This window comes from Miniopterus schreibersii, assembly GCF_964146895.1.
Source record: "Miniopterus schreibersii genome assembly, chromosome: 9".
Classification (NCBI taxonomy): domain Eukaryota; kingdom Metazoa; phylum Chordata; class Mammalia; order Chiroptera; family Miniopteridae; genus Miniopterus; species Miniopterus schreibersii.
In genome coordinates, this window is record NC_138118.1 from 77,696,569 (window position 1) to 77,712,425 (window position 15,857).

The 15,857-nt window shown below is 49.3% G+C and overlaps 1 protein-coding gene across 1 annotated transcript; it reads left to right on the forward strand.

Annotated features, from left to right (window-relative positions):
• The first annotated feature begins 182 nt into the window (after positions 1–182).
• PPP1R17 (protein phosphatase 1 regulatory subunit 17) lies at positions 183–14,421 on the forward strand. The gene is made up of 5 exons (XM_081147380.1): positions 183–298; positions 5,372–5,481; positions 6,457–6,609; positions 7,942–8,094; positions 13,139–14,421. Exons 2-5 carry the CDS (start codon positions 5,400–5,402, stop codon positions 13,219–13,221), a joined length of 471 nt encoding a protein of 156 aa, XP_081003506.1. The 5' UTR covers positions 183–298; positions 5,372–5,399; the 3' UTR covers positions 13,222–14,421.
• The last annotated feature ends 1,436 nt before the right edge of the window (positions 14,422–15,857 follow it).

A 15,857-nucleotide genomic window follows, 5' to 3' on the forward strand; every position in this document is an offset into this window, starting at 1 on the left:
CCGTCAGGATTCCTCCAGCTTTGCACACTGGGTGCTCCGAGCGCAACGGGGTGTTGTGTTTGTAACGGGCGGTTGTTTCAGCTGGGAACAGTGGCTGCGAGAACAGCCCTCCTCTCTCCATCCCCCGTCCCGGCGCCTGAGAAACGGAGCATCCCCATGGCAACAGCGGCAGCTGGTCCCTTGATAAGAGGAGCGGGAGCGGGGCAGCCGCAGTCACTGCAGCGCGCAGCCAGCCCGCGTCAGGGAGGAAACGCGGCCTCCGCCTCCGGGCTTCGCGTCCCAGCACCTGCGCCCATAGGTAAGTGCTGCGGATTTTTGCTCGGAGAACTTCGTGCGCAGAAAACCAAGTTTCCAGTAAGTTACAGTTTCTTTGTCTGTTGCTGGGGCAGAGAAGGCTGCAGAAAGTGGCTGGGGGAGAGGGGGGCTTCTGGAGCGAGGCTAAGCTGGGACGAGGCGGGGGCAGGAAAAGTCACCACTTTCCCGTCGTTTTCGAGGGAGGTGGAGTCCTGAGATGTGTAGGAACCAGGGTCCCTGAGAATTAAATTGCAAGGTTTCAAGATGAACACGTGTAGCTGCAGATTCACAGCGGCGTGGGGAGGTTACCGGTCAGGGCTGGGGAGAGTGTGCTTATCAAAAATCCTCTCTGTGCCCTGATCCAAGGAAGAGTCACCCCTCCAGGAAAACTGCTAATGTAGGTCTTCTAAGTGAGCAAAGTTGATTTTAAAACCCAGTGCTCTCTGACCTGAATTCAATCCTCGGGTTACAAAGAGATACCACAAAGGGTATGAATGTCACATGGCCAGGGGGTACTTTCACCAAACGCCACGGGGGGCTGTGCACATAACCTCACTTTTTATTCCGTCAACTAAATCCAGGCCTGATGACTTTGGGGAAATTCTTTAGGATGCTGCCCAACTAAGCTGAGTGTCAGCTTGGCCCTTCCTGAGAATCAGTATCACCAAGGCCCCAAGGCCCTGTGGTTGGTTCGTCCCTTGCTTTGTTCTGATCTCATCTTTAGCTTCAGAAAGGCCAGAGATGGGGCAAGGAGACGCTCCCAGTCATTCAGTTTAGACATACCTGTTATAATCTCAAGAGGAGGTGGAAAGAACAAAGGCAGCTCACATTTCTTAAAGTGTTAGTGTGCGTGCTGGGGTCTGGGCTGGGAGCTTTCCACGTGCTCTACTATTAAGACCCTCAACCCTGGACAAGGGCCACTATCGTACCCATTCTACAGATTGGAAAACAAGTTCCCAGGAAGACATATACCTTTCCCAAGCGCACCCAGCTAGAGAATCGCACAAGTAACCCAACATTTGTTTTTCTCTCATATCGTCTCCCAGCACCAAATGCTTGCAGTCGGTGAGGAATTTTCTGTCCATGAATGAAACTGCATATCCCAATATCCAACTGAGAAATCTACTCATGGTTAAGACAAAGGACAAAATTCCCAGACCAACTTCTGACCTCAAACTGAACCGACCAATATGTCTTAGCTGCAGAAGTAGCACCGCTGTCTTCCTGGAGCAGTAACCAGGTCTGAGGTGGTGGAGGCAGGCTCCCTCCGAGTGTCCTCAGCTCTGTGTGCCTGTCCTTCTGCAGCTTAGTGGGAGGGGTTCCCTCCCTGGCACCAGGGCCCTGGACTTTCCTCTCTCAAAAGAGAAAGTGCCCTATGTCGTTAATAACCCCTCTCTATGCAACACCAGTTCATGTATCTTCCCTCTCAGTGGTATTTGTTTCACAAGTATCTCGGGGGGGGGAGGGGGGGTCCTTCAAGTGCAACAATTAGCAAGAGGCAGTTGCAAGAGTTTAGCATCATGGTCCTGAAAACCTCCTCTGCCCCCTGAAATTACGTCACTTGGTCTCTTGCACACACTACACCAGACCACCCACTTTCTCTCAAACGACAACAACGGACAAAATAACACAGACCCAGAATTCTTTATTCTCTTACTGAGCAATCTGAAACACTCAGAAAACCAAAAGTTTCTCATTGTTGTTCAGTTCAACATAAATGCATTCTGTAGCAAAACCTGACCCGAAAGGATACGAATCCTTTTGTAGTCTTTAGTTATGTCATTTAATGCAACTATGCATATTTTTGCTGTAGAAGTAATGCATGTGATTGTGGTGCTCCCTGAGGCACCCCCCTCCGGGGTGTTACATAATACAGATTTCCTGATGTCCACAGCACGTGGGCCCTGGCTCTTCAGGTGAGGGTGGGCGGGCTGACACTGAGAATTACGGTAGCAGTCCAAGTCGTCCCTGTGTGGGCGTTAAAATTCAGAGACCACATTGAACCACGAAGTCACAAGACAATGTTAAAAGGTCACAAATCTGTTATGAAACAGCCCCACGGTGTCTCTTAAGGCCCTAGTCCTTTGGTTGGAATCCGGAGACCCAGGGGAGCAGGTATTAGGTATGAAAGAAGGAGCTGGCACTTCAGAACATCCCCAGATTATAAGAGCTGCTGAGGGTGATGATGACACCTCCTCGGGGCAGCGCTATGAGAGCAGTGTCCCTTCGCTGATGCTTGGGGTGGGGACAATTAAAGAGAGGAATGCAGGGCAGCTCAGGAACAGGAAGTAGAGGCATCCCATTTCTCAGTTCAAGAATTAGAGCAGCTCATGCCCTACGATGGCTCGGTCCTATAGAGTACCCTTCTCACGAGGATAGACATGGAGAGAGGGGAGGGAGAGGGGACATCTCATCCTAACATTCTGCAGGCAGGGAAAATGACGATTACTAATAAGGCGATGCTGAACTCCAAGGATCTCTCTCCTCCCCTTATTTATTCTTTCCTTTTTTGCCAAGAAGTTCATAATGACGTCATCCATGATAAAAGTGTCTTCTAATCCCATGGGCAAAACACACCCCTGCCCAGCACGGAGAGTGTTTTCATAATGGAAAACCCAAAATCTAAAAATCATCTCTCAGTCTCCTAGTCTACAGAGGCTTGCCAGTCCACCACCGTCGTTCTTTCAATCCCACTGGTTTAAAATAGTGTTGCATCCCGACACAAGGTGCTCTCCTGGAAGGAAGCAGGTGTCAGGTGGGTGACTAATCACTGGATACCCCCACCTTGCTCAGGGACTTCTGACACTTAAAAGGGCCACTCCTCTCTCTCAAGTTTAGTACAGTGATGACAGTTTTGCTCAGATGAAGGCTGGTCGTCCCATGGTTCGGCATCTAGATGAAAATAGAAGAGCCAATACGTTTACAGATTTTATCCACCTGGTCTTCATTAGCAGGCTGTTTAGTTGGGTACAGATAATGTCACTTAACAACGGCTGCCACTTACTCAAGTGCCTACAGTATGCAAGGCTTGGAGCTATCCTGTTCAATCTTCAGAGTAACGCCACTACAAGATGGATACTATGATCTCTATTTTACAGATAAGAAAACTGAGGGTAAGAGTGAGGGTGGGGCAGAAGGGGACATATGCCCCCAGGTGCCAGTCGGCACACCACAAAGGTGCTAGCCTTTGCAGATTCCCTCACAGCAGCAATAGCTTGTTGGGAGAAAGGGCAGAAATGGTGCTATTGCCCTTGGGCCCCATGTGTCCTCCCTCACTATGTCACTAAGGTTTAGCCACTTCATCAAAGTCCTATGGCTTTTTAGTTAAAGAGCTGAGATTCGGTCTAGATTTATTTGACTTGAAAGCTCAGGTTTAAATTAAATAACCATGTACTGGGCACACAGGAGCAGTCATATGACCTAAGTACAAAGAACAGCTTACCTTGGGCTGCAGAGGGGGAGGGGGGTTATGTCCGATGGGACTTAGAGTAGAAGGCAGGAGGTACCCTGTCTCTTCTTCTGGAGAAGGGGTAGTTTGACCAGTTCTCTCCATGGGATAGATTTTCAGCAGGAAGCCTAAGACAGAAAGTTCCAGCAGGGCTAATGTCTTCCTGCCCAAAGAAAAGGAAGATTGGTTAAGCAGATGCACAGGCCACAGTTGAGGCTGTCACCATCTCTAGACGTCAACTCTGAGCCCACGCACCCTGAGAGATGGTCCCACAGCTTTCCTCTCCACTCAAGCAGGTGGGGGCTGGCCACCCAACCTAAGGGCATGCTTCCTTATGGTCCCAGGGAGTAGGGAGTCTGCATACAAGCACTAAAGACAATGGTCTAAATTGATTTCTGCTGAGGTCACTCAGTACAATCAGTCTGCTCAGAGTGACACTAAAAGCTGGGCTCAAGTAATCCCTTAATGGCTCCATCTGCTATGCAATGATCTCAGCCTGTAGGGGGAGAGGCCCTCCAGCATCCCGGAGAAAACTGGCTTATTCCTAATAAGGCAACTGAGTTGAATTCTAGGAGCTTGAAATGTTAACATAGCTATTGCGTGTGTACATCTGCACGCCAGGGATCTCGGAATCTCAAGACAAGAGGACCAGTGGATCATTTTAATCTTGTCCCTCTTCAATCATTCTTGCTCGGTTAACATCTTGTAATGAGTTATCTGAAAGAAATGCAAGAAACAGAATCTAAGTAGATTCTAATGAAGATTTCCTATAAATCTCTACTAATGCATTTCTCATTCAGGCCCGACACATGTCCATTCTGGATTTCCACTTCTCCTGGACAATGTCTACAACTAATAGCTCTGGAAGGTTCAAGGGATTTGTGGTCTAGGAAAAATGGGAGTGGGGAGAGGAGGGGAAACAGACTGGCTCTAATGTCAGGGATCCCTAGGGAGAAAATAATAAAGATCTATTTCGAGACCTAGATTTTTTTCCTACCACCTTTCTACCACCATTGTAGTATGGCTAGGGAGGAATTCTCATTATTTTATAGTTAGAAGAGGTAGTAGTCAAAAACCAGAAGACTTATTCAATTAGGGCTCAGAATCCACTTTCTTTTTAGGACACTGGGGTGTCTAGCGGAAGTCTGCAGGAGAGGAGTGGATTTGGGTCCAGGTGTGGCTATTTAATAGATATGTGGTTGAAAAAATCAGATTTTCTGAGCCTTAGTTTCCCCATCTGTGAAGTAGTCATAATCTTACTTTGCAGAACTCAACCGAAAAAATATAGGTGAGGTTTAATCAATATTTTCTGTAACTCTCAGCTAATTCATTTCTAATTCAGACTTGACAAGTGTTCATTCCGAAACTCCCACAGTGCATCTGAAAGAGGGCAAATATTGAATATCTGATACATGACAGTTACCCATAAATCCCCGTGCTTGTGTATGGGAGATTTGTTCATTGTAGCTTAAATCTTACACTAGAGCTTCTAGTAGCTAAATAGAAGAGGCAGCCTTGAAAAATGGGATTGAGTTGGGAACATAATAAGTGCTCAGTAAATATACTTATTTAACAAGTGAATGAATGAACAGAAGACATACTAACAGACTGTGTCTTATATTTCTGTAGTGCTGGGTAAGAAATACACACTCCTTGGATGATGTCCACTGAGCAGATGCAGCCACTAGATCTCTCAGAAGACAGACTGGACAAGCTCGACCCTCGCTGTGGCCACTTAGGTAAATGCTCCAGCGGGAATGTGGATAGTGAAGGTCAGATGGAAGGGTCTCTGCCATTTAGTTTGTAGGCTAGTCAGAGGGAGGTCCCCTAAAACCTGATAGTTTGTGCCTTCAGGTGACAACCAACCCAGATGGACAGACAAATGGCTATGGGTTCCTGGGGTCTGCCATGTGAATATTAGCTGATGCCCTGGAGAGAAGATCATGAGAGTTTTAAAAAAAGAAAGAGAAGGCATTGTTGTCATTTTGGGGGTCTGAAAGAGCTCCAGGCAGAGCATTTTTGAGGCAATAGATGGAACATGGCTGTGCAGCTCATTTCCAGTATTTCCTGGCGCGCACACACCCCATGTGGGGTGCCAATAAAATATTTCAAATATCTCCCTTTGCCTATCAAGACAGAATTCTAAATAGCCCTTTTCTGCTTTATTGTCAATCTGTTTCCTCTCCAGAACTGACTTTTTGCATAACCTTTGTAATGAAAATACCAGAAACATTTCTGCCTCTACCCATTTCTAAAAATGAGACACTCAGACTTTGATGGATGGGCCTTTAGCATATTCATAGCCTTTGTTTATGCCTCGCCTGGTTATGGCTCCCCCCAGCCCCCCCGCCCCCTACTCTTTCCCCATTTGCCATCAAGATAGTTTATGTTCAAGATTTCTCCAAAAATGGGAAAATGTGTAATTGAAGGAAAAGTCAAAGTTGAAGCAAATGTCTTGGTCTCTGTACTATGGGCTGAGTCACATCCTAGGGTTGAATGGTGACCCAGGACTAGTCTGTGTCTCGCCTGTACCTCCAGAGATCCCTCCCCAGCTGGGCAGAGCAGATTCTATAGAAGAGGCCACAGTAAAGAAATACTGTATTTTCAGACCCATGGCTTCTGCCTCTTCTGTCAGATGGAATGGAAACCAACGGGTTTCTGACCAGACCCTGACTCATGTCATGTTTTTGTTCTTTGCATCCTGTCAAAATCAGATGACCTTTCAGACCAGTTCATTAAGGACTGTGAGCTGAAAAAGAAGCCAAGAAAGGGGAAAAATGCACAAGTCGCCCTGAACATTGAGTCAGACCAAAAAAAACCGAGGAGGAAAGATACTCCAGCCCTGCACATCCCGCCGTTTATACCAGGTAAGCGCCAGGAGGCCGGTCTGCACACCTGCAAAGGGGACCTGCTGGCCGCTGGATCACATCGCTCTTACAATGTTTTTTCTTAAAAACTTGGGCGTTTTTTAATCATTGGGATCTGTCTTAGTTACAATGAGGCCAGCTGCTATAACAGATAAATCCCAAAATATCAGGGGATGACACAATGCAAGTTTATTCTTCACTCACCAAGACTGAAAGCTGGGTGTGGGGGAGGCAAGCTGGGCTCCAAATGGCCATTTGGGGACTCTGCTGAGGGAGGTGGAGACCAGTGCATGGCTCCTGGAGTCACCGTGCACATCAGCTCCCAGCAGCATCCTGCCGGCAGGGGGACGGGGGGGCGGGGCACCTGCAGAGCGTCGCAGCCCTTCCTTCAGCCACAGGCCCCACCTGAGCAAAAGGGAGGCTGAGAAGTGTGTGCCCAGGAGCAAAGGGAACGGTTTGGTGACCAGCTAAAGTGTCCTTATAACAGCCTTGCATGTGACACGTGACACTCTCTTGTTCCCCAAATGTTTTATCTTCTTTCCTTTCATCCCTCCCCCCAGGCCACATATTCAAGGTCCTCTCTAGTCACAATCCACTCGGGGGAATACAAAGCAAACAGGCCACCGAGTGTTCTGGGAAGGACCAGCGTCGCCTCAATAAATTCCATTCTAAATAAATAAACATTAAAACAACAGAATCGCAGAAGTAGCTGAAATGCACCGTGAGGAGTCAAGTCCCACTGGGGGTCCTTAGGTTAGGCCCAGGGGGCTCGGTCCCGGCAGCGAGTGGCGGGAAGGCTACAGAGGGGCTGTTCTCAGAGAGTGGGCAGGTGACGCGGGAAATTTTCCCGGGTGGGAGGGGTGAGAAGGCAGGTGGGCCGGGGGGGGGGGCCGGGGGTCAGTGCGGAGGAGCCAGCTGTCCCACGGAGGCGGGGAGAGCCTGCGCTCTGTCCCGTCCCCGGCTGGGACGCCTGCGAGCTGCATCGCCGGGGGCAGTGGCCGCCTTCACTTCCCTCAGACGTGAGATGGTGGCAGTGACATTACGTTCAAATCAGGCACGTAAAGCCCTTCGCATAGAACATGTTCTACAGGGTAGACTCCATAGATACTAATTCTCAGAAAGAAAGTGCTTTTATTAAAATAAGTTTGGAAAGATAGAGTGACAGCCGTCATCAGGTACGTGTGCAAAGACGGGTGCACAGACCTTGGCTGCGAGGATGCATGTATTTGACCGGGGCTATGAGGATGGACATACGAGGACGGACATGCATCCTGGGCCATGAGAATGGACATCTTTGACCTTGTTTCTCCCTCTGTTTCCTTCACCATGCAGGTGTGCTCTCAGAACATTTAATTAAAAGATACGAGGTCCAAGAGAGACACCCAAAGGGCAAAATGAGTCCCGCTCTTCAGGACACTGACCTGGAACAGAAGAAGCCAAGGAGAAAAGACACACCTGCCCTGCACATGTCGCCCTTCGCAGCAGGTAAAAAGAGCTGGTCAGGCTGTTTCGGCGGGGGGGGGGGGGGGGGGGGGGACGGGGACGGGCCAGGAGCCTCACCATCTGGAGGTGCCACGGGCATGGCCTTTGTCCTGCCCGGCAATCTGTGTCCTGGGGGGAGCAGCACTTACTGCCGCCTTCAGGTTCCCCCTCCTGGGCAGCTCCCCAGGGCCGCTGCGGAGACGGGAGGGTCGGAGCATCACTCACTTCAGCAGAGCGGCCAAAGGCACTGGGCCAACGAAGCAGAAACGTCAGGGGCCCTTGAGAAGACTTGAAATGCCCTCCTGCCCAGCCTTCCAAGGATCGCGCATCCTGCGGCTGAGGCTGGTTCTCCCAAGACACCTGGATACACCGACCAAAACCTCAAAACAAGAGGAAGAGAGAGGGAGAGAGAGGCAGAAATAATGATAGCTGTCCTAACATGTGTCGGGTCAAGCCAAGAACCTTGCTAACACTGTTCACGACCCCGGGCCAGAAGGCAGCCTGTCGTGTGCGTGAGGTGCGGACTTGCCCCTGAGAATTTCATGTGCAAGTTGGGGGATGAGACATGGACATTCACGATTAGAGTATAAGACTGTGTGTGTGTGTGTGTGTGTGTGTGTGTTTATATAGATAGTTGGGCGGGCAGTGAAGGATGCAATTTTAAAAACCAGCTGAGTAACACAATAAAGTGGTTATTAGCTCCTTTTACAGATAAAGAAACTGAGAGAGGACTTAAGTAACTTAGCCACTTTGAAGCCTTCTGTGGATGCGCTGGATGGCTGGATGGCTGATGGATTGGACTGACGATGGGATGATTAGATGATAGATGACTGGATCAAATTCTGCTCAAAATCAAACCCTGGGGATTGTAGCCAGCTCTGGCTCACCTGCGGGCACTGCTCCATTGCACTGTGTTAGTGCAGCGATCTCCACTAGCTCTGCTGGACACAGACGTACAGATACCAAGGCCGTCAGCTCTTTCAGCAATGTTCCCGTTGTTCTTATCGCTGTGTTTGTAGCTGAAGTTCACTTACATCAACAAGTTGTTTGATAAATTCATGAGGACTAGCCTGGGATTGCCCTAGGTTGCTGGCATTTACCTGATGTCTAGTCTAGTCCCTTGTAGATAGCGATGCTCAATAAGTGTTTGGATTTTTAAAAATATATTCTATTTGGAAATCACAATCCTACAGTTTCAAGTTCTCCATCAGGAGGTTGATTATTTGCTACCCATTTTTGTATTTATTTTTATTGAAGTTCTTCTAGGGGCAGAGCCTGTAGAAGAGTCTCCTGAGTACACAGTACTGGACATGAGCTCTGGACTCAGGAAGGTCGAGCTCTGATCTCTGGTTCAGCTCCATTCTAACTTTGTGACCCTGGGCAACTAGCAAAAACTCTAAGAGCCTTCATCCATCTCTGAAAGGATGACCATAAAACCCATCTCCTAGGATTGTTAACACAGTGAAATAAAGTATATAATGCACTTAGCACAGTTCCTGGCTTACTGAGAGACCTCAATACATGTTAGTTCCCCTTCATTCTCTGTTAAACCTTATATTTTTTTAGATAAGTCAAAACATTTCTAAAGGTGAAAGTTTTCCTAGCCACCGTGTTTTATTTACCTCTCCATATAAACCTGCTGATTCAAGGAACTTCCTAAAATGTTGAGCTCTGTTTTTCTGGCAATGGAAGCTGCCCACACCCTAATACCTGCATCGTAAGGGAGCAGCTCCTGGTTGGATGTAACGTGTCTATCCAACGGTGCAAAGTTCACAGAGCTGGAGAGGGGGCTGTGCATCCACGGACTCTGCACACATTATGAAATTGCTTGAATCAGCAGATCTCTGTGTTGTATTTGCAATTATAGAGCACGTTCTATGTTTCTAGCTTTTATTGGCATATTAGCTGAAGCACTTTATTTTTGAAGAGCCTTTTAGTATCTAAAGATTTGGCAGGAATCAAAATGCTAGTTAAGCTGATAAGGGTAGAGCCTTCAGCAGATGTTCAGAGAGACCCGCATTGGTTCTAATGGGGTGTTGAGAGGAACTCGGAGACAAATGCGCTCCGGAGACGTCTCCTCTCATTAGCCCTTGGCACACGAAGACTGGACAAGAATTCGCTCTGTTCTAAGTATCTTGCTAACCACCCCCATTCCTCTAGGTTAATGAGCTTATTTGATGGGTCCAATTGCCAGACAGCTCCTCATCGCCAGCCCCAGGTTTGCTCCCAACTTGGTTCACAGTCGCCAGGGGCCCCCACCTTGGTGATTGCATGGCAGGGAACATTGGGTTGTGGTTGGTCAAATCTCAGTGGCTGGGGTCTACTTTAGGAAAATAGCCTTTAGTTGCAATCTTTGGCAAAAGGAACCAGGGGAAGTAGAGAATACTAAGGCTGGAATAATTGAAAAGAAGCCTCCTGAAAATTGGATCATGAGCTATGAACATCTGGAGATCACAACTCAATGCTGTACTTGTAGAAAGTGTCCTTTGAAAGTGACACGTCTTCTGTCCTGCTGGGAACAGAGCATTCTCTGTGCTGTGGGTGACCAGGAGAGGCCGTGTCTTAGCCCTGGCTCCTTTAAACCAGAGGCGCACGTCTGTATTGCAGGTGACCAGCTTGAGACGGTGCTCTGGGTGGGATCATGCCCTAAGACAGCAGGCTGCAAGGCTAACTGTGGTTGTTAAAATACCCTCCATTCAGGGGGGGAGACTGATGTTCTGTCCAGCGATTCCCACCAACGTAAAAGTGCTTTAATGGAGTTTCAGGGAGGGTGTGGTTGGTGCCTAAAGAACGTTGGCCTAAATCTATCTGCTGGTGCAATGACCCATTATGGGAAATACAAATTCTTTTATGTCCACTTTTACAGATGAGCAAACAGGCTCAGATAGGTTAAGGGACCTACTCAAAGTTGAATGACCACCAAAGGCAAAGCTGTCTGCCTCTAGGCCTTTCCTTCAGTGACACACCTCTGCTCCCCACAGGGCAGCATGGGGTTCAGGACTGGGTTAAACCAGAAAGACAGTGTTTAGCAAACCTTGTTCACTCTCAACTCACCAAAGCCAACAACAGTAAGAGCCCAGGATAAGAAGGTATTGATTATCCATAGGCACAGATGCGAAGCCTCATTCCAAGCAGCGATACTCATGAAATCAAGATTTTGATGAACTACCATATATTTTCCAATATAAGATATAAAAATTAATGCTTAGTTATTCAAATACAAATGCTGGCTCACTTTTCACTTGCAATGATCTCCCATGTCCCTTTGGAAAAGCCTAGCCCACTCTGGGATGGGCTGACCTTGATGGCTGACCTTGATTTCAACAGGTTCCTCCCTTCCCTGAAATCCCAAGATGCTATATGGCTAGGTTTCAAGGATACCCCAAAATAATCAGAAAGTTTACTGGGATCTGGGGATTTTAAGGCTCTTGCCCTTTTTGAATTAACCCCAAATTTGGCTTCAAGCGACATCAAGGAAGGTAAGATGAAAAATTAGCCAACTCCGTGTTCTCCTACCAATGTAGCCTTAATTCCAAATGGAAACCCAAACCTCTGTGCAGCTGGTACAAGAGAAAAATACCTCCCACCGTGTTTCGTAGGTGATTTACGCAAAAGGCTTCTTTCAGCTCCACTCTTGAAATTGCTTTCTTCTCCGATAAATATCAGCTAATTGGTAAGAAACCCATATGAGCAAACTAGGAACTGAATCAAAGGAGGAGCCATTAAGATCAACACATAGTTTTCATTAATTTGCTGCTGTTGAATGGATTCCAGTTTTGTAGAAAGGCCTCTGTGGTGCACAGCTTTCCTCCCCGAAGTCTAGATATGTGTGAAATGCATCATGAACGGAAAGGTCTCTAATTATCGGGGTTGGGGTGCGAGGCCATGGTGGGAAACAGAACTGGCTGGGGGGGGGAGGGAGGACAGAGTCATGGAGGGCTGGCCTTGAGTCACAGCCTCCTTTGTCTTTTCATGCAAATGATCCTACTTCACAATTCACAGGATGGGCACAACCGCCCAGACCTCCTTGGATGGTCTTTTCTGGGCTGATCAGTCCAGAAAATGTTCAGTCTTCAGACTCTCACAGACCAGTCACATTTTAGAGAAAGTATTATGGAGCCCAATAGAGAGATGGGTAACAACTTTGAGTTTTGCCTAGTAAGGATGCTAAGAAAGAAGCCATCCAACAGCCCTAAAACTTCATAAAAGATATTTTAATCCCCCAAACAAGGGGGATCACCTTGAAACAAAGAGCAGCTTTTTCATAGTGTAGCCACAGAGCTGGATGAACGACTCACCACCCTTTCCGTGTTTTCTCCTTTTGCTCTGAGCTGCGTTAACTTTATTACCCACCAGCACTGACGTTTAGAGATGGCCTGTTCAGGGCCCACGCTCAGTCTTTCCCCCAGATGTTGGTACGATGCGTTTAAGCTCGGCTTCACGCAGCCTACCAGCTCTTCACAACAGGAACTGAACTAACACACCGTGAAAGGAGAAACCACCTCCCGCCAGGGGCGTGCACAGGCAGGCAGTTTGGCAGCCACACCCGACCTTAGCTGCTCTCAGGTGTGGTGCTGTGCTGAGCATTGGTCTACCTCTTAATTCATTGTCCAAACGGCCCTTTTTTATAAGTAACCCTGCTCTCCTGTTGCATCAGAGAACACTGAGGTGTAAAAGTGTTAACTCAACACAGATTGAGTGGCAGGATGAGACTCCAGATCATTCAGACTCCAAAATTCATGTGATTCCCACCCTGCAGGGCCACAAGCGTACACACAGAGTGTAGAGAAGAGGGGGGAGGTCGCCTCGGACTCCCAGGCTGAGCGTCCCCTTGTAACCGGAGTGGTGTCCTCGTGGAGCCACAGTTCCCCTGGGGAGGCCGAAGGAGGCCACCCAGCTCTGCCCCCACCCCCAGGTCAGCACCTTTAGCTTTGCAGATGCTGAGAGGTTTCTGGGCTGCCGTGCTCCTGTGCGCTCTCTGTGCTGAAAGGCTGGCTGATATTTTAATTAGAGGCACTTAATTGCAGACCTGTGCTTTGTTTTACAGATGTGACACTGCTCAGGGAGGAGAGACCCAAGGAGGTGATCATGGAAGATGAAGAACAGGATGGTGACAAGATGGCTATTTAAAGATATTTCCCCCGAGACCACTTGTAAATGGGTTAGGCTGGTTCCCTACGGCGACCTAGAAAAAATAGACCTGTTGCTGCTCTCCTCTTGTCCTAGTCCGCCTCGGCGACCCAGACACCTCTGCCCCAGAGGACACGCTCTATCAGGCTGCCGGGCCCTCTTTGCCTCTCTCTCCTTTCCCGAACCTGGTTCCCATTTCCACCCCGTGGGGTTTTTCTGATGCAGTGGAAAGGAAGCAGGTTGTCATCCTAAATTAGGAGGTCCCAGGGAAAGCTCTTGTGTTTCTCTTCTGCATCTTCTGGGTCAATTCCTGGAGCACAGGAACTGGAGAACATGGAGAACGTGGGATTCTTTGCTTCTTGGCTTGGGCTGCTGGGCGGGACTTGAATTGACATCACCCAAATGCCAATTCAAGTGCGGGCTCTGGGCTGCCAGTTAGGGAGGTGGGAGTGTGTGGGTTCCAGCTCTCTCCTTGCTTTAGAGAACATGGCCTTTTATCTCTTCCATTCTTCTCAAGCGTTCAAGTGTCCCTTGTGACATTCCCGAGATCCTTGTAACTCATGCCCTAAGGGTGACTATATGATTTTGGGGGGGTCCACCCAGCCAATTACACCTTGGCTGAAAATACCAGAGGAAGGGAGTGCTGGTCTACCTGGGAGGCTTAGCAATAGTTCCTATTCGTCTTTATTTTGTAAAACATCTCTTAACCGTGTTGGCCTGAAATTTGTGAGTGTGTCATAGGTGAACCGTTACTCACAGCAGGTAAAATACCAATGCTTGTGATGGCTTTACTTTGAAAAAATTAATTAAGGTCACTGGAAGGCCATTCGTATATTTTTAGCACTCTCACTTATTTAGAGCCCAATATGCTTTCTTGGATAGGAGGGAAAGGTGTGGCATTAGCTGACGAGCGGGGGGTCCCTATGTAGCTCCCGCCCCAGCCCGCAGCCCGTGGGTGCCGCGGGGAGGCTTTGCACCAGGGCCCCACCCACCAGGTGAAGGACATGGGGAAAGGCCATGCCTATTGTCCAAAGGCAGAAAGGCGGGTATTTGAGCCGATCCTGCCCGAAAGTGATCATTTGGAAGTTCTGCATCCACCCCGGCTCCAACAGTTTTGCAGCCCTTCTGTCTTCCTGTCCTTCTCACAAATGCGGAGAAGATGCAGGGCCCTGCCGGCAATAAAGATGCTTCTGCCCCGTCTCCGTGTCCTGGCGCCTTTCTCCTAAAAATACTCCCTGCGCTTCCAGTCACAAAGAGGAGAGGCTGCAGAAGAGATGATGGAATTGTTTTGTTTGGTATTTTTGACCCACAGAGGTTTAAAAATGTTTGAATTAGTCGTTGACATTTAACAATCTAATAAGGAGAATTTACGTAAAATTCTAGGCTTCCAGATTCCTTTGGAAAACTCAAGATTGGGCAACTCTGGGCCTGATCGGAGGCGTGGCAGCCGTCGAGGGGCGTGAGCGACGCACTTTAGAAGGAACATAGGTTCTCCGTCTGGCCTCAGCCCCGCCGGGTTTTCACCCTTTGACTCCGCCGTCCGGCCTCCCCATCGGAGCCTGGAGCCCCGGCGAGGCCCCACTCACACCCGGTGCTCCTGATGCTCCGCCACCAACCCGACCCCAGTGCTCCTCTATCCACCGCCCGTGGCCCTAGTCACAGCCTCAGGGGAAGGAAACGAGATTGTGGCCAGGCTGGGGGTTGACCTGTAAGTGGTGAAACAAGCCACCATAAAGTCTTTTTTAAAAAAAAAAAAATGTTTTTATTGATTTTTAGAGAGAGAGCTCAACTCGAATGCCAGCCCCAGCGAGTTGGTCTGCCTCCCGGACCCCAGGGCCTCCCTTTAGCTCCAGGCAGCTCCCTCAATTAGCTGCCCACCCCCCCAAGAAGGGTTCCCCGTTACCAAGCCCTCCTCCCCGCAGGAGTGGGTGGGGATCAGGCGAGGGAGGGACGGCTGCCCAGTAACCCGAGGGTGTGAGCGTGGTCAGCCAGGGTGAGGACCCCGCAGGCGGGAACCTGGGGGGGTCTCGGCATGAGGGGAGGGGAGGGGGGCTGTGCTCCCACACTAAGCCTTCTGCTTTTTAAAGAGCTGCATCATCACCATACATGCGCCCTAGTGGTCACACGATACAAGGGGGAAGTGCATCTGACAGGCAAACGTGACCTCCACCCGCGCGCTGAAAGAGGCCACCGCACATCTGAAGGTCACCACCACTGCGACAGGGCTCCAGCTCAGGAAGACAAGCGGCATGGCCAGTGCTCCTCCCTAAGCCTCTTCGACCCACAGGATAGCTTCTTGCTTTCACTGCCAAGGGTCTGGGGATCCTTTTGTTGAGAGGACATTGTACTGGGACGTCCAGCACACAGGACACATGGAGCGGAGGTGCTAAGTGGGAGCAGAGCACATGGGAAGCCTCGTGTGTCCCCCTCTTCCCACCCTCCTGCCATCCCCGCCTTTGGTGGCCTTTAAGGAAACCCTAGCACTTGGCCGAGCCGGGTCCGAAAGCGTGGGACTAGGTGATGGGGACACCCAGGGCTCCTTCAGCCGCCTCCAGCGCGAGTCCTCGGCTCCCACTCGGCCCGGCCTCGGCGTGGAGCGCACGGAGGCCTTCGCTGCGTGGGTAATGGATGGCTTT